At 37.7% G+C, this 19,286-nt stretch overlaps 1 protein-coding gene across 3 annotated transcripts in view; it reads right to left on the bottom strand.

The window, feature by feature from the left end:
- sotv (exostosin glycosyltransferase sotv) overlaps positions 1-19,286 on the bottom strand; it is a 266,617-nt gene that overhangs the window by 175,605 nt on the left and 71,726 nt on the right. For all 3 annotated transcript variants that reach the window (XM_090389106.1, XM_090389104.1, XM_090389105.1), the window contains exon 5: positions 696-899. In XM_090389106.1, coding sequence (XP_090245232.1) covers positions 696-899 — 204 coding nt within the window. The remainder of the gene's footprint in view (positions 1-695; positions 900-19,286) is intronic.

Raw genomic sequence — 19,286 nt, forward strand, 5'->3', positions numbered from 1 at the left:
TTGATTATTATTTTTTTTTAATTTGGAATCTTGAAGTGTCCCGGTTAATCCGATCCCAGTAAATCGAGTCTGCTGTATATAGTAACCTAATGCAACACCATAAGACAATAAGTCAAATGTTATTTTTCTAAAACTGTGTTAGTATAAAAAAAAAAATTTTTGGGAAGGGGGGAGGTACAGAAAAATTACTGTACTGCAATTTCAAACTGTACCTAGTGGCTAAAAAATTCTTTGTCGTACTGTATAAATTCAGTTCGTAACCCTTGGCTCACAGATCTATCTCACACATCTGCTAGTCATAACTGTAGTACAGCTAAAAAAATAGTCTCATGTGTTTTGCACATTTTCTCCATTTTAAGAACTTGTTGCATAGCTCCCTTTCTAAGCAGGTCACCAAATTTATGCAATGATTTTCACAAATCCAATAGCTATGCAGACATTTTTTCTGAGGCACAAAATCTTAAAAAATTAAGCTACAAGACTGGATGCAGAAATAATTTTTCACTATTCAAAGGTCAAATTATTCAGAGGTCTGTAGCTCAGTAAAAAGATTCGGTGCTACTCGGTACATTTTACAATAAACCTTTCAGCATACATATGAATAAATGTAGAATTAATCACAAAAATAATAGTTCCACATAATTGTTATGCCAATTCAATGAAAAGACTTAAATAAACATCAATAAAAGTCTCACCTGTTTCTGCACCCAACAAACTTAGAAATGGAGAGTGAATTGAACACAGGAATACTAATGTCAAAGCTTCGTCGATATGTCCAGATAGAAAATCCTCCACCTGCAATTATGGCTTTGCCACTTTCTACTTCTAGAATATGACTGTAATCAGGAACACTTCCAGGTAACATATTAAAAAGAAGATGGTTTGATCCTTCATTCCAGCTAGTGAAAAAAAAAAAAAAAAAGAAGTGTCTTTAATAGAAGACATTGCTACTTCACAACAAACTAGCCCAGTTCATTGCATTTTAAAGAAATACAATACAAAATATAATAAAATCACTACAAATTATTTGTTTTTGAAGTATTTGTAAAAGAATAAGAGAAGTTTACCTCAATATGATACGTAGAACGTCCTTATGATACTCTCCAGAAATTAAAATGAAAAAAATTAAAAAATCAAAAATCTATGTATATAAAGTGCTTAGCATCAGGCTCTAGCCCTAAATGCGCCTTAGTCTAAAAAAATCAAAAATCTTACGTTACAGTAAGAAATAATTAACAATAATAATTAAAAATCAAATGAACACAATTAAAAATTAAGCAAAAAATAAATTTAACGAAAAAAATTGCAAAACGATATTCCTTCCTGAAGCGGACAATACTTTTTGACCGTATGTCGTAATCACCGGAATGAAAATTACCGATAGGGGTGAGCATGGAACTTAAATAGGGATTATTTGTCTTTGCGCATGTACATAAAGGACCACGAGTTGGAGATTAGATATGGCCGGCGAACAATAACAGAATTCTCGTGTAATTTAATTTCAACAGTTTCTGCAATTAATAGTCTCGTATAATTACGTTGAACACTAAGTATTTTGGCCTCATTAAATAAAAAAGTATGATTTCATTAACAGCATGAAAGGCTAAGTCTGATGCTACTGAACAAGAAGCACGAACTGAGGCAGCATGCGGATTAACACGAAAATTCAGACGAAACTGCAGATAAGACGAGTCACAATCACTGCAAGAAATGTTGTATAACTAGGTCATTTATTTGTGTTGCGAACGAGGAAAGGACTAAGTTTTTTGTGCCACTGTCCAACATATGGGACAGAAATAAAGTATTTTTTGATATTACTATTGTTGGTTGGTGTATTTTTTTGTATCCTATCCTTAGCTTGTACCCTAATTCTGTCTATTGTAGCAAGTGGGTAGCCCCTGTTTAAGAATCTGATGGTTAATATTTGTATTTCTGAGTCCAAAGCAGATTCCGCATTGAATATTTATAAGCATTGAGAAATTGATTAAAGATAATTGATCTTTTGCAGGTGAACTGGTGATAGCTGTTATAATGCAGAAGCATACCGGTGTTTGTAGGTTTGCGACAGATGTTAAATTGGACTTTATTTGCGCCCCGAGTAAATTTAATGACTTAGCATCCGTATTCTCCCTCTCGAATGTACGAATGTAAATTTGAGTCTAGAGTGAATAATATTAAATGACTGTAAAATCAAGTTTGAATAGCAAAGCTTAATAAACAGTACTCACCTTAGATAATCTCAAGTGTGTGAGATTCCAGACCAAGGGTCTGCACTCTCACACACTTGAGATTCCCGCATGTCACAAAGAGCATCATGGGAACATAGAAGTCTTTAAAACACGCGTTCTCTTGTCACTGCCAACTGATGACATTAAAAAACGAAAGTCAGTCGTTTATGACTTTTGGCTTCACCGGTTTCATATTTTCAAGTTTTTAATTAATTCTTCAATGACAACCAGGGACGAAGTTGTGCACTTCTACTTCCTTGAGCATATTTTAATTCCGTTTTTAATTTTTAATTCCGTATCCTTACTAATTAACTTATTTTTTAAACTCTAAATTATTCAAAACCTCTTAAACCTCAAAATTATTCATCCATCCTACTTCATGTAACAACAGCAGATTATCTAAGGTGAGTACTCTTTATTAAGCTTTGCAATTCGAACTTGAGTCCAATTATATCGGTACTTTAAGAAATTCTAAAACTTATCTAATTGTTAAACGACTGTAAAATGTATTGGATAGTGCTACTATTGGTAATGACTAGAACATCGTCTAAATACCTCCCATATAGTATGTGATAGGCAACAAATGTATACGTTCAATCATTGATAGATAGGTCTTCGATATTAGGCTGCTCGGGCTTAATCCCATTGGCAAACCAAAAATTTGTTTGTATACTTTGTCTTGAAAGGTGATATAATTGGCTTCAACTAAGAGTTTAATTAAGTGAAAAATTTCCTTAATAGGAAGCTTTGTATAATTAATCAGTATCGAGTTATTATTTAACATATCCCAAAGAATATCGTGGACTAATGTTATTAGTGGACTCCCCCAGGGTTCAGTATTGGGTCCATTGTTGTTTTCTGTATTCATTAATGATATTGATTTAACATATCCCAAAGAATATTGGACTAATGTTATTAGTGGAGTCCCCCGGGGTTCAATGTTGGGTCCATTGCTGTTTTATGTATTCATTAATGATATTGATGATGGTATATCAGGCTTAATGTCCAATTTTTCAGATGATATGAAGGTTGGCAGGGTTGTTAATGAATCTAATGACAGTATGCTGCTGCAACAGGATCTAGAAAAGTTGAGCAGATGGGCTGAGAGGTGGCATATGAAGTTTAACATTGACAAATGTAAAGTAGTACATATGGGAAGCAGCAACCCCAGAGTGACATATCAACTCTGTGGTACTACACTGACAGTGGTAGAGAATGAAAAGGACCTGGGGTAATTGTGCAGGCAGATATGAAGTTTTCTGAGCAGTGCAGACAGTCTGCAAGAGTAGTGCATAGTGTCTTGTCAATGATATACAGGAATTTTTCTAGCAGGGATAAGGAGGTGATTATCCCCTTGTATAAGGCAATGGTCAGGCCACACCTTGAGTACTTTATACAGGTCTGGAGGCCTCATTTTAAGAAGGATGTAGAGCTGTTGGAACAAGTACAGAGAAGGGCAACAAGATTAGTGAATGGAACAAAGGGTTGTCCTTATGAAGAAAGGCTTAAGTTTTGCAAATTACAGTGTCTGGATATTAGGCACCTGTGAGGTGATCTCATTGAGGTGTATAAAGCCTTGAATGGTTTGAGCATGCTCAATGTTGATGGGATTCTTCCTTTTGCTCAGAATAATCATCTAAGAGGGAATAAATTCAAATTGAGGAAAGACAGATGTGCGAAAGTTTGCCTTTAGCCAGCGGGTAGTTGGTTGGTGGAACAGACTTCCATCCTTTGTTGTGGAGGTTGATAGCCTAAATAAATTTAAGGCTGAGCTGGACAGGTATTTGGAACGAACGGAGGGGTGAAATGGGAGCTTTTTTTTTTTTTTTTTTTTTTTTGGCTGATGCTGCATAAGCTTGCTTTCTTGCATCATATTCCTCTACTAATGCTAATTACCCTGACTTCTAATCTCTCTTGGCACAAGCATATTACAAATATTACTTCTTCTGCATCTAAAAAAATTGGTTTTCTCTTTCGCTCTCGGTGTTACTTTTCTTCCAAATAGTTGTTTACTCTGTACAAATCACAAATCCACCCTACCATGGAATATTGTTCCCACATCTGGGGCAGTGTCCCCAAAACCTTTCTCAGGCTTCTAGATTCCATTCAGAAGAGAACAGTTAGGTTAATTAATGACTCATTTCTAACAGTCTCTCCACTTGCTGTCTCATAGACATACTGTTTCTGCTGCATGCCTTTTCTGCAGATACTTCCATGGGCACTGTTCTTCAGAATTGGCTTCTATAATTCCCGCTCTTTCTTTCAAAATATTCCAAACACGTGCCGCCACCAACCAACATCCATTTACTGTCCATCTTCAAACTCACAGAACCAACTTTTCATCATCCTCGTTTATTCATTCAACTGCTGTTTTCTGGAACGGCCTTCCTTCATATGTATTTCCTGAAAATTAAAGTTTATAGAAGTTCAAGTCTAATGTCAACAAATATCTTCTTTCATATTCTCAACCTCCAACCCAAGCATGGTACTAAGTACTATAGGTTCTAATACCTCTCGTGTTTGGGGTTTTCATAAAAGAAAAAAAAAAACCTGAGAGAAACAGACTGATTTACTGCCTCCAGAAGACATTTTATAATGATACTTTAACCTGTAATTTTACACAGTGAACATCCTAAATCTGTCCCTTTGTGAAACAGCCACGTCTACTGCCTTCACTAGATATTTCTATATACAAAACAAAATAATTGAAAAATCTTAATCACAGTTATAACTTAAAAAATCGATTGAGGAAACCAGAATTACAAGGAAAGAGTCAACTTGTAAAGGGTGTTCATCTTAGAACCATAATGGGATTATATAATTTGAACATTAACAATACTCTTTCTATGCTTAAATAATCTTTCAGCAAACAAGGAGGAAGCACTGAAATTCTCCTTATTCATGAGAAAGTCCGGCAATTCAGTATCAACATAAACACTAGTCAACAGCTGCAAGTCATTTCTTATATCTACATAATATGGGCAATCAAAAATGAGCGATCCACAGGAAGAACTTCTCCAATTTGCACAGTAGTCTCTCCTGTGGATGGATTTTGGTTTAAAGGTTCAAAAGTGACTATGGCTATAATGTGCCAGAACAAAGCTATTATTTCAAAAAAAAAAAAAAAATTGTAACCTTTTAAATAGGTTACCTCAACAAAATTGTTTGTTTTACATGTGTATACAGATTAATTTAATTACAATTTGTAAAAACTTAAAACTGCTGACATATGGTCATTGTCAGATAAAATCTGACCGAACATATATGACTCAGTCAGATGGTTAAGAGTGGCAAAATGTGCATTTCTAAAATTGGTACATTTGGTTAAAATGATTAAAAGATCAAATTCTGTCATAACTGCAGACTGGAGCAGTGTCACAAATTGTAGGGTCATCAGCCTTCAGCAGAAAGGAATGTGTCAAGATGACTGTCCTATGCGGAGACAAGCAAGAGCAACTTCCCCTTCACTATTTCTGCACAGACTAGACTGGCACATTTTGATCACAAGCGTAAGCTGATATAGTTTGTTTGTTACTTGCCCATGCCATGAATCTTGCCACTGCAAATATATCTTATTACGGATTATTCCTGTAGAGTGTGTAGCAGGCTGACAAGCCTAGATAATTAAGGGTAGGGCTGCCAATTTGGCTGCAGTACCAGCCAAATCATTTCCATTAATCCCAGAAATCACTTTAATAACTACATGAAGTATCAGACTTCATCCAGTTATTAAGGGAGAAGTCATATGCTGGTACTGGAGCATGCCAGAGAAGTGGGCATCTTGGTGATCAGGTAACTTCATCTACAGTGATGTTAAGATCTCTAGGTAGCTCATGGACATGAATATTGACTGAGTAGGCAGTTAGCAGTCTGACAAGTGTTAATTTTCCCATCATGGCTCAAAAATGAATGGCACAAGTGGATTGGTCTGGTAGAGAGTTCAGCTTAAAAGCATACTGTAGGACAACCATTTTCATCATAGAAATAAGGATGGTTCATTTTCAGTATAGTCTTTGGACAGGAGATGTTCTGAATACACCTAGTAGCAATACAATTAGTCTGACAGCAAAAGGGATCAAGCCACCAAAGGACACTTATTTCTGGCAGACATATATCAAAGATCTATAATCTAATTTTGATCACACTAGTGCACAATACAGACAAAGTAAAGTACACCAGTCTGCACCCCAGAAAGTAAAAAAGAGAGAGAGAGAGAGAGAGAGAGAGAGAGAGAGAGAGAGAGAGAGAGAGAGAGAGAGAGAGAGAGAGAGGGCGTAGAGAATGTTCAGCCCTCTCATGCACTTTGTGTGCAGATGATGAATATGTTGAAGAAATGTAAAATTTTGTCTCCAATACTACTGGAATAGTGCTTTGTGTAAAGCCTTAATTCAGGCTCATGGTGAAGATTACGTGTGGCAAAAATGTATGCAAATGGGCTTCTGCTGGGAGAACATGAAACCACTGGGCACTGCCTAGGAGTTAAAGTGATCAATGGCTTGTTGCAGTTGTCTCTCAATAACCCTCATGCTGCATGACTGGGTAAATATTCTGAAGTCACTGACACAGACGGCACTGTTTAGAGTTGGAGGAAGTTGTTCAGTAATGGAGGTTACTTTAATGGCAAAAAAAAAGCAAAGCAGCCAAGAAAGGGTGGATCCTACACGAACTTAGAAAAAATGACAAGACAAAAGGTTTTCAATAAAAACAGGCAAGTAATCTCTTAGACCAAGACCATAAAGATCTTTTAAAATACTAATTTTAGGAAACTATCTGAAATAGACATTTCCATTCTAATTAAGTGGTCCAAAGTGGATGGACTTGTTCCTTTGAAAGCTGCACTGAATGCTGGAAAGAAAGTTCCATGATCCTAAATACCATATAAGACGAGCCTTGCAGAACTGACAAATCAGAGCAAACAGGATGGTTGTTTTTTGGAAATTTAGGATCCTTTCCTGGCTTAGCAAAAGCAAGAGTTGCCTTGCACCAGATGGAAACTGCTCTTCAAGGAAGATTCTGTTGTATAGAAAGAGCAGGTGATCTGTGGATTTTGGTGAAATCATCTGGTCCAACAGCACTTGCCTTTGAAGGATGAGAACTTTTTCAGCTGGTGAATGGTAATTGGCCCATTATATGGGTAAATGCCCTTTGGTGTAAAATTAAGGGCCTGTTTTTTCATTTATGCATTTAAGGACCAGAAACTAAGCAGGATGATGTAATTGATATGTTTAGAAAATGTTTCCCAAAGAGACTGACTATTGTATTTGAGTCTGTAATAGTGCATCCATTATATTCCAGGAGCAATGAGGGATCATGCCTGTTTATTCTTCATTTTCTGGATTTTATCCCAGACCACATTAGAGCTGGTAACTGGGTAATACAGAAAGTAAAAAAGGATCCAAGATTCCTTTTGGCTCTGACGTTGGATTGAACATGCTTTAGTGTGCACGCACACTAAAGACAATGTTAAATGAGACAGTATCCCACCACAGCTATTTCATACCTGTGGTGGGATACCATTGAAATATCCCCCAGGCTTTGTTTTGTACTTTTTTTTTGCTGTTATGCATTCTATATTTCCACATGGTTCGGAAAACAGCAAAAACCAGGAGGATGTTTTTGGAATAGCAACTACGGGCGTGTATTTCACTGAATCATTGATAGGGCTTTAACTTCTTGTACTGATGTCAAACTTTGCCAGATATTGGAAAGCAACCAAGTCAGCTTGATCAATCTTCCAAGGGATAGCCAAAAAAGAAAGACATGGTCTTCCACTATGTAAGCAGATTATCAAGGGATCACTTTCATAGGTTCTCCTCCACCTGCCAAGTAAGTGTAGGTAGTGAAACGGGAGCAGAGAGAAAGATCAACAACAGGAAAACATATGGGTAGGTGTGCAGAAAGTGTTTGTTCCAACATTTAGAAGGGAGAGTCATTGTCAGAGAGCATATGTTCTCTCATTAATCCCCTTCCATTGAAGAAAAAAGGCACCTGGAATCTATCCAATTATATTAAGGGAGGCAGCAAAGGAGGTAAGCAAACCATTAGCCATAATTATGAGAGCATGTTTGGATTCAGGTGAGGTCCCTATGAACTGGAAAAGTGCAAATATATCCTCAATTCATAAAGGTAGTTCAAAAGGCAACATATAAATAATTACAGACCTGCTAGCTTAACATCTGTTCCAGGGAATATAATGGAATCACTGGTTAAAGAAGTAATACAGGACCACCTGAACAGGCATACAATTATACTGCAATCACAGCATGGATTTGTTAAAGGCTGGTCTTGTTTAACCAATCTGATAGATTACTATGATGCAGTGACCAGGAACTTGATGCAAAAAATAATTGACATCGTATACTTGGATTTCAGGAAAGCTTTTGATACTGTTTCACATAAAAGACTGCTGTACAAACTGGAGCAATGTAGTATTAAGGGCAAGTTACTGCTATGGATTAAGGGATGGTTAAGTGGAAGAAGACAGAGAGTAGTTATCAATGGTCACTGCTCTTTGTGGAGCTACTAATGCTATTAGTGGAGTTCCCCAGGGTTCGGTGCTGAGTTCATTGTTGTTTTCAATATTTATCAATGATATTGATGAAGGTATATCAGGCTTAATGTCTAAGTTTGGAGGGTGGTTAATGACTTATCAGGGTGAGCTACTGCAACAATATTTGGGAAAATTGGGTCAATGGGCTGAGAAATGGTAGTTGAAGTTTAACATTGGCAAATGCAATGTACTGCATATAGGTAGCAATAACCCCAGGGTAGCACCAACTGTGTGGCAGTGGAGAATGAAAAACACCTGGGGGTAACGGTGCAGTCAGACATGAAATTCTCTAAGCAGTGCAGACATGCTGCCAGGATGGCTCAAGGGGTCTTGAAAATGATATACAGAAACTTTGCTAGCAGGGATAAGGAGGTGATTATCCCTTTGTATAAAGCCATGGTTAGGCTGCATCTTGAGTACTGTATACAAGTCAGGAGGCCTCACTTTAGGAAGGATGTAGATCTGCTACAATGGTTGCAGCAAAGGACAACCAGACTTGTGAAGGGAACAAAAGGATGTGCTTTCCTAGAAAGGCTTCAGTTCTGCAAATTGTAGCATCTTGAGACTAGGCACCTACAAGGAGACCTGATTGTTCAAAGCACTGAATGGATTGAGTAAGCTTAATGCAAATGGCATTTTTTACACTTGCTGAGACTACTCACATGAGGGGGCATAAATTGAAGTTGAGGAAGGATGGTTGTAGGGTAGATGTCAGGAAGTTTGCCTTCACTCAGCAATTGGTTGATCTGTTGTTGTGGAAGTGGATGTGTTAAATAAATTAAAGGAAGAACTAGACAACTTCTTGGAGGGTATTATGGATGGGTGAACTGTGTAGGGGTTTTTTTTTTTTTTTGGCTGATGCTATATAATCTTGCTTTCTTGCATCATTTGCTCCTATTACTATTAATAAAAAATATATCAAATTTAAAAATTATGCACCATGAAGTGATGAAATTTGTGCTACCTCAGCATTCATAAGAATATCATTATTCGATGGAAACTTTTGCACTATGTTTTTACATGCAGCAATAAACTATTTCCTTAGTGAACAAAAGAACAGAATCTTCTTTTGTTTTTACTTTCCATGAATTGTGCAGTAGAAATGTCTATGACTAAATCAAATTCATCCTTATGGTTTAATTTGCTATGATAATCAACTTCCAAAATGGAAATAGATGATTCAAAGAATGTTTGGATATCAAATTTGCACACCATATTTTTCAACATATTTAGGAATAACAACATAAGTACGTGGATGTGAGGTGCACTGGACTGAAGAGCTATGTTGGCCAGATGAAAATAACATGCCTGGAGCTATCAACTTGCTTGGACTGTTTAGGATTGGTTCTGCTAAAAGTTTACAATTCAGAAGCTTTTTCTTTGGAAAGCTCATTGATTTATTTTCTTTTAAAACATTTTGGATCATGAACTGGATTTGGACAGGAGTCAATACCACCACCCAAATTACTCACATGGCTTTTCTCACCACTTCTAACCTTTTCTTTAAAAAGACTTGTCTCTGGTTGTCACTGTTTGTTTGTTTATGGGCTTTTACAGGCAGCAAGGCCATAATGTGCACTGGTTGTCACTGTTTAACCAGTTTAGTAATGCATTTACCCAGACAGAGCCATATACACACATGCTTCAAAATATTTTTTTACTTCAGTGGCATGTATTAATTAAATTTGGTTAAATCTTTCCTTTTAGCATTTCTTTCTTGTTACAAAGAAAATGTTTACCAAATATCCATTACTTTTACAAGAAGGCTTTTCAGCTCCCTTTTCAACATACAAATTAACGAGATGACAAGTACAGCCTATTATCATCAACTGCCCAATCTCCTCTTTTAATAAAATTGCTACTTCAGTTTTTAGGCCTAATATAACAGGGGCATTATCAACACCAAGTGCCAGGCAGTTTTTTTGAATGAGTTCCACATGCTTTCAGGCTGTTCTTAGGAAAATGCTCAGTGGTATCCTGTAGAATTACCTTTAGTGCTAGCACTGAGAGTAAGTTTCTTTTTCTTTGATGAATTTTTACTATAAAATTCAACATAATGGGATATAGCTTGGAATTAATTCGCCTGTAGCAGTGTAGCAATCAATGTAGCAGTCGAAAATGGCACATTTTTGAGAGAGAGATATCACTAGCTCTTCTTTCCCTATCCATGAAATTTCATTAACAGTACCTGTTGTTTATTTTTGTTTTCCACACAACCATATTTTTTTACCTATTTCACTATCTAGAAACATATTTCTTAACAATGCATCTACATGATTGGCATGTTTGACATCATTGTCACTGTGAAATTCTACATTTATTTTTAGATTTATTTTTGTGTACTCCATAAAGAAAATGTATCAACATTTATCTTATGCTTAATTGTTTGCAAATGTCTGATTACATTGCATTTCTCACCAGTTTAAATTAAAAAATCACATCTACACACAGTAAGCACAGCAAACATGTTACCTTTTATAGATTTTACAATATACAGAAAATCTTGCATGTGTCTTCTAAAGCTTTAAGCTGCATTTCTTTGACATCTTAATGAAAGACATTGTTAATTAGCTATGCACTAGACATGTACAATGAAAGAGTTTCACATTACACACAGCAATGTCGTTCACCCTTCCTGCATTTCTATTTTGTAACATAGACCAGCACAGATTACAGCCAATTCATAAATAAACATGAATGAATTTTTTAAAAAATTCTGGTTTTAATGTAGCTTAACTGATTTTTTTTCTCAAAAAGAAAAAAGGTGGAGAAAAATTGTATTGAAAAAAGATGGAGAAAAACTCTGATAGTGAGATGTAGAAGGAGTCAAATCAAATCAAAAAGATAAATTCTCATATATATAACAGGCTCACAGTATTTCACCACGTGGTTCCATCGGCGCATGGTCAGAACTGGAAGCGGAAATAGCTCGGGAACGCGCAAAGCAAAACCGTTCATCCGTACTTAGGAAAATAGTCTCAAATAGGGGAGCAAACGCATACCCTTGTCCCTATTCATGGTATTGTTGTCGGATGAACAGATTCACAGGCTCTCGAGCCATTTGTAGTCCCAGAATCCATGCGCTCGATCCATAATAACCGCATCCTCTGGGGAGATTTGATGCTGCCTCTCCCAATAATGCTCGGCCACAGCAGACTTGTTATAATCATATATATAAGGAAGTGTTGCCAGAAGATCTATTGCTGTTGAGGAAGGAAGCTGATGCTTCTGAAAGCTACAGGTTTTATCGCTTTTAATCCAGTTTATTTTAGGTAATTTTATTACAACGATTTTATTACAGTTTTAATTTTTATATAGTGTATCTTAGCAGTTTTATTTTATACATTAAAATTTTATTGTATATATGTTATTTTAATTTGTAAATTCCAGTCACAGTAAAGAGCTATTTTAATTAATGGATGGTGTACGAGCTTATTTATTGTCAAGATATGAATTTACCCAACCTCAGAGGCCTTTTCCAGGAGATAAATTCTCTGTTGTAAACCCATAGAGTTGGCATCTAAAACCAAAAACATGTCAGTCAAAAACATTTAGGAATTACATTTAGGAATTAAATGAAATGACATTAAATGCCATAAGAGATTATTAAAGAATTAAAAAAATAACTTGATCAGTGCAATCACATGATAAGTAAGCTCCGTCAAAAAAGTTATAATTTTTATGAAAAAATATCGAATTTTGGAACGAAAATGGTACCAGTTGAAAGAGGAAGTTAAACTGGATGTGTAGGTAACTTTTTGTGACATTTAAACAGTTATTTTTTGAATTATGACCGTTTTTGTGACCTCCTATGTAAACCTATATACTAACATACTGGCAGTATATGTAAGCCTATGTAAATGATTTGATTGGAGTGGACCAAGATTTTGGGAAACCTCAATAACCCACAAAAGAATTCCTAATTATTATTCCCATAAGGTTCATTAGTTGTACTACCAAAAAAAAAAAAAAAAGATATTTTGAATAGTTTACAGTTATTTTATATGCCTTATTCACATGTTCCCAATCCGCTACTATCACAACAATAGCGGCACTGTATTGGCCACCATCTTGGATCAGTAACAAGTGAACTGCTTTAAACCTGCTAAATATTGCATGTTAGGTGATAAAAAAAATTGTCAATTAATATCACTACTGAATGTGTATTGTTGCTGCATACTTTTATTATTTATTTGTCACGTGTAAAATTAATTACTTAATGAAATTGACTGTGCCCTCGAGTCATGTGGTCGCAACCGATGTCTAGGATCTATGTAACAGTAAAAACGCGAGATTTTTGGCAAACTTTTTAAAAGGGAAATTGAAATCGGAACTTGGATCATTATACATCACTTAAAAGAGGAAGGTCCCCTCTATTAACAAATTTAGGAAAGACCAAGAAATGGATAATACAAAGGGTAAAACTGCAAACATACTTTCTAAGACGCAAGAACAACTTCAAACACAGCCTACAAATATGTTGAAACTCGTAGATGAGACAGAAGACCCCCACCCCAAAAGAGAAACATAAAAGATTTGCTGCCCCCAAAACTGATCGGGAAACAAGATCTCAAACAGAAGCAAAGGAACAAGTGGAAATCCGACCTACCCAGACAGAAAAAGCTGAGGACTCCAGCAAACAATCTGACTCCCCAGAGATTGAACCTGCTCAACCTGAGGGCCCCATTCTAGACCAAGTTTTGAAACTTGGGATTCAACTTGAGAATAAACTAAAGGATTCCACAAATAGGATTACTACAGCTCTCCAGCTACAAATAGGATTACTACAGCTGGTTGGACTCTGGACAAAACTGGAAACAATACTCCAGTATTGCTGCCAAATTAGATGCATTCATGCAGTGTAGGGGTGAACAAATGCCACAGTATGCCCTTATGCAGACGTGCTGAGGAACCCAAACCATAAAAATCCAACAAGAGCTAATATTGCAACTGCACCAAAAAGGAGGATCCTCCTCCCAAAACCGCATCTGGTCCTGCTTAAACCAACAACTACAGACGCCAACCAAACAAGCGAACAAATAAAGGAATCACTAACAAATAAAGGAAGAATACCCGCATAAAATTGATTAAAAAGACAAGACACACGGGACTAATAATCGAAACTGAGACTGAAGAGGATGCATCCCAAATCCTAAACAATGTGAAAATGGGCCTGCTAGCTGAGACTCCCAGAGGAAAAGGCCTGTCTATAATAATCTTTGACGTGGATAAGGAACTTACCCCATCAGCAGTTAAGAGCAAAATCTAACAGAGGAATTTACAGCATCTTTACCTCGACAATGATCCTACCAACCTAATTAATCCTAAATACTAGACCAAGTCATGAGATGGAACCTCAGTGAACTGGGTTTTGGAATTGTCACTGAAAGCCTGGCAGTCCATTAACCACCAAAGCAGAATATACATAAACTGGGGCAGCCACCGCTTCAAAGAGCATGTGGCTGTTCCTAAATGTTTAAAATGCTGCCGCTTTGGCCACACCACTCACACACGTGCATTCAAAAAGAGCCCATTTGTGGCCGTTGCATACAAAAAGTCCATGAATTTCACATGTGCCCAAATAAATCTGAAGATCCAAAATGTGCAAACTGTAAAGCACAAAACATCCAGCACTTGCATTCCATCAGGGACAGAAATTGTCCAATTTATCTAAAAGCAAAGTGTCTACACCAGCAAAGGATCAATTATGGAACCACACCATAAACAGCAAATATCAAACAGAGTACGCTTCCTACAAAATAACGCACAAAGGGCGATTGCGGTTGCTGGCCAACTCCACCGCAAAGCGAAAGAAGAAAATATAGACCTACTACTGTTACAAGAACCCTACACCCATGCCAAAGAAGTTAAGGGATACCCCACCACCTATAAGATTGTACAGTACCAGGGCAACACCCCCCCTAGGCAGATGTACTGGTTCACAATCCATACTTCACTACAACCAAAATTACTCATTTCTGCCATAGCTGGGCTGCATGCGCCCACATTATTTGTCCTGTTGGTGAATTCTACACTGTATCCACATATTCCAGACCTGAGAATGACATTATCTTCAGAATCTAACTACTGAGCTACCAATTATCTCCAGAACCTAACTACTGAACTACCGAATGCCAGGATACTTGTCAGCGCGACATGAACTGTCGCTCTCCAAGCTGGTACAGCCAAAGCCAGGAGCAAAGCGGATCCAGAAATGGACAACAGCTTGAGTAATATCTCGCCAACAGCCCTTTCACAGTATTAAATCATCCAAACAACCTTCCCACCTACTCAAGCATACTCTGGGAGTCTACTATAGACATAACTCTGTCAACTAGATCGCTCGCCATGTACATCTCAAACTAGATAGTGCAGGATGGTTGGTCCACTTCCGACCACCATGCCATAACCTTCCAGATAACAAGAGCACTTGATTGTGGTACCCTTCCAAGAATACAACTCCAGAGATTCGCCATCACTAAAGCAGATTGGCTGCTATTCCAAACTAGTATCACTGTCACAGCCCAAGATTTCCATGCCTAACATCAACAGATCAAAGACCCCAACTAGCATCAAAGAGCCGTAACAAGAATAATTACAAACGCAGCCTCCACAGCCATCCCAAGGAAAAAAACCTTAGTCAAGAACTGTTCTGTGGTGGAACTGAGACCTGCAGAAACTTCAACAAGAGGTGAATGCCAAAAGACGAGCATTCCAACTTGGCTGTAGGACACAACCAGAATCAGAGGTTGACACCCTTAAGCAAAGCTACAGGGAAAAGAGGAACCAATACACAACATTGATACAGCAAAGGAAAAAACTAGCATGGAAAAACCTAGTCTCTACAGTGGGAAATGATAAACCCTGGAAGGTGGTGTTCAAAATCACCACAAATAGACTCCCCAACAGCAAAGTTTTTCACTCCACCAAAACCCAACTAAATCAAATGACAACTGGAGTGAATCCATAAACAACATTCTGAATACTGTTTTTCGCCTACAGTAAATCCTTCAACACTGCAACAGATCTAACTATGTAAAAGCAATGAAAACTACTTCACTGATCAGACTGAAGAACCCTTTTAGAACAGGACTTACACCTCGCTACCCATCTAACCAGAAATAGAAAGACACCAGGCCTCGACCAATTAGAACCTGAAATCATAAAGAAAGCCATCGAATACGTTTCGCAGCTCTTCTTAAACCTGTTCTACCACTGTCTACAAGAGGGCTGCGTCCTGCTCGACTGACGAACAGCAAGTGTCTGGCTAATCCTAAAAAATCCATCCAAAAGACAAAACTTACCAGAATCTTACAGCCCAATTGCCTTACTATCAGTCATAAGTAAAGTATTCGAATACATGTTGAAACAAAGAACTGAGAAGTATTACTCTGCAGAAAACCTACTCTCTGACAATCAATATGTCTTCAGGAAAGGCAAATCTACTAGTGATGCCCTGGATCAAATTATAAATGCGGGCAATGCCTGTGACCAAAAATATTTCCTTGTCATCTCTGTTGACTTTGCTGGGGCATTCAACACTCTTTGGTGGCAGAGTGTCCTAGCAAGGCTCAGAAGGGCAAACTTCCCTACAAATATCTTTAAATGCATTGCACAGTATCTCTCACACAGGAAAATCACTGTGAGAGTCTCATACACTCAAGTCACATGGCAGGTGCACAGAGGCTGTCCACAGGGCTCAATTCTCTGCCTCATGTTATGGAACAAGGTACTTGACGAGTTCCTGCAAAAAGACCTAGGAAACGTTACATCTTTGGCTTATGCCAATGACCTGGCCTTGATGCTTGACACAAATGGAAGCTTCAGGAAATGGAGCCCTCGAAACCCAGGGCCGGATTTACACAAGCTAAACAAGCTACAGCTTAGGGCCTCACATTACAAGGGGCCTCGCTCCATCCTTAAAAATCCTTTTTTTTTTTAATATTGTCACAGGTGAACTGTAAAAGAGAAGGGCCTCATACATGTTATAGCTTAGAGCAACAACAAGTTTAAATCCGGCCCTGCATATAGGAATGGGTAACGCAACACAACCTACAAATCTCTGCACTAAAACCTGCTCAGTCCTACTAAAGGGACATCCGCACCCAAACAGGCCACCACCACAGATAAAGATTCAAAATAAAACAGTTCGAATGGAGCTTAAATACCTGGGTCTCCTGCTAGATAATAACCTTACTTTTAAACTGGACCTCAAGTACCTGCAGAGGAAAATTAAAAACTATGCAGCACGGTTTTCCAGAAAAGACTGGGGGCTCAAAAGGAGAGCCCTCAGTCTACAGGCAGTTCTCGACTTTACGAGTTCATTCGTTCCTAGCACGCACTCGTAAAGCGAGAATTAAATCCCATAGACATAATGTTAAAATAGGGGTTACATTCTCAATAATGAAATTAGTTAGCTGATTAGTTTATGTTTAAAAAATGATTGATTTATCCAAAGAAATTAAAACGTAGGCTGTAAAATCAAGCAAATTATGATAATAAAGAAATTATTTATGACTTAAAAATTTTAAAGCACGTTTATTCTTCATCGACTGAATGCACACTTGTTGATCACTTATTATTGACTCTGCACTCGTTGGTTTGTTGCAGAAGGAATCGTCTTCTTCAGAAATGGTTCAAGAGGCGTTTGTTTCCAAGATAATCTTCTCTTTTAATTATAAATTTCACGATTGCATGCATAAGCATTTTTTAACACACACAAATTGCAACTAACACGATTCATATGGTGTAACAGGTTTACGAAGCTTAAAAAAAAAGGAATGAAGAGAAGATTCTGAAAATTTATTTGTTTTTTATACGATTGAAGATTTCAGTAAAGGGAAAACACATTTCATCATAATAACATAAATACCGACACAATTCCAGCTATCGGTCACAAATATAATAACATCGAGTTTACTTACCCGTTTATAATTGCTTGCAACAACAGAAAAGCCCAATAGACCAGAAAGTGAAAATTGTTTTTGTTTTCTGGTCGTGACCTTAAGAAATGTGCTTTAGAAAAATGTCACAAAGCCGTTCAAAATTGGTTCTTATAACAGAACATATAACGATGAAAGTGTAGTGCATTTTAATGATTTGAATTGGTAATACAAATTGCACTATAAAAACGAACTTCTGAGGTCGTAGAACGAATTACCAAAAAACAATGTGTTATTGGGTTCACATTACGATATTTTCACGATACGATGGTGTCTCTGGAACGGATTAATATCGTAAAGCTGGGTACACTGTATTGTATAGTGTAACTATGCGCATGGTTTGACATGCAGTATTTATGAATGTTTAACATTCATTTTTTAGACTATAAAGCTATTGATGCTTTTGCACTATACTTATACATTCATTTTTTGCAATTAATGTTCATATTTTCGATTTTGTTGATACTTGATACTTTGAAAAAAAAAAAAAACAAAACTCGTAAACCTGGGAACTGCCTATATTCTACAAGACAGTCTTTCTACCAGCTATTACATATGCCGCTCCAGTCTGGTACAACAAAACCACAATGGTCTCCAATCAACGGAAGCTGGAAACTATCCAGTGGACAATATTATTGACAAATTCTTGAGCCTGCTGCATGGTCAGCATCCACGCCCTGCAGGCACTGGGGGGGGGGGGGCTCTCCCCCTGGACATGGAGGTAGTGCAGTCTGGCATACTAACCAACCTGACCAGAGGAAAGGCTACCACCTTCAGAGACTTCACCTCAAACACAGCAAACAATCACAAAATGGAAAACCAATGTTTGACTGAGTACTTACATGACCTCTGGCAGCAATGCTGGAATTACAGCACAAAGGGAGCTATTACCAAAAAATTCATTCCAGATGAACTCATCCAGAAATGCCAGTCTGGCTTTCCCCAGGCCTACTGTCCTTATACCTACTCACTGGGCATGAGGCCATCAGAGAAAAGTTAATAACAATGGGATTAACAGACAACCCCCCCCCTATGCTTCTGCAGGCTCCCAGAGACCTGAGAGCACCTAATGTATACTTGCCCAATCTATGAAGACGTAAGATGTGTACTAATTACCAAAATTCATTTTAATTCAAAGGACCAAGAGCATTACCAATACCAACAAGGACTCTCCATACGAGGACCCTAACATGGAACCCCTGATCCCAAGAAACACATAGGAACAGACAAATTCTCTACTGGTGTCTGATGTCAAGCATGCAGGGATGGGCTCCCTGTAGTCCTTCCCCCAAGGACTAAAGAGTAAACCATTTTAAAAACCACAACATGAAACCAAAGATGGGACTTTGTCCCAAAGGAAGGCAAAGACAGGACGTCTCCACTCCTGAAAGAACATGGCGCCTCCGTAGCCAGGTGAGAAGGAGCAGCAGTGCTTAGCACATGCTTCTTGATTAGACCGGGGTTTGAGCCCATCACCACCAAATACGGAGGATGCGGAAAGGTCAGGGACTGACCACCGCATATTCCGGGAGCAACATGGCCTTAGTTGCTAATGCTCCTAAAAAC

The sequence above is a fragment of the Mastigoproctus giganteus genome, chromosome 14, assembly GCF_048544385.1.
Source record: "Mastigoproctus giganteus isolate SK-2022 chromosome 14, ASM4854438v1, whole genome shotgun sequence".
Lineage (NCBI taxonomy): Eukaryota > Metazoa > Arthropoda > Arachnida > Uropygi > Thelyphonidae > Mastigoproctus > Mastigoproctus giganteus.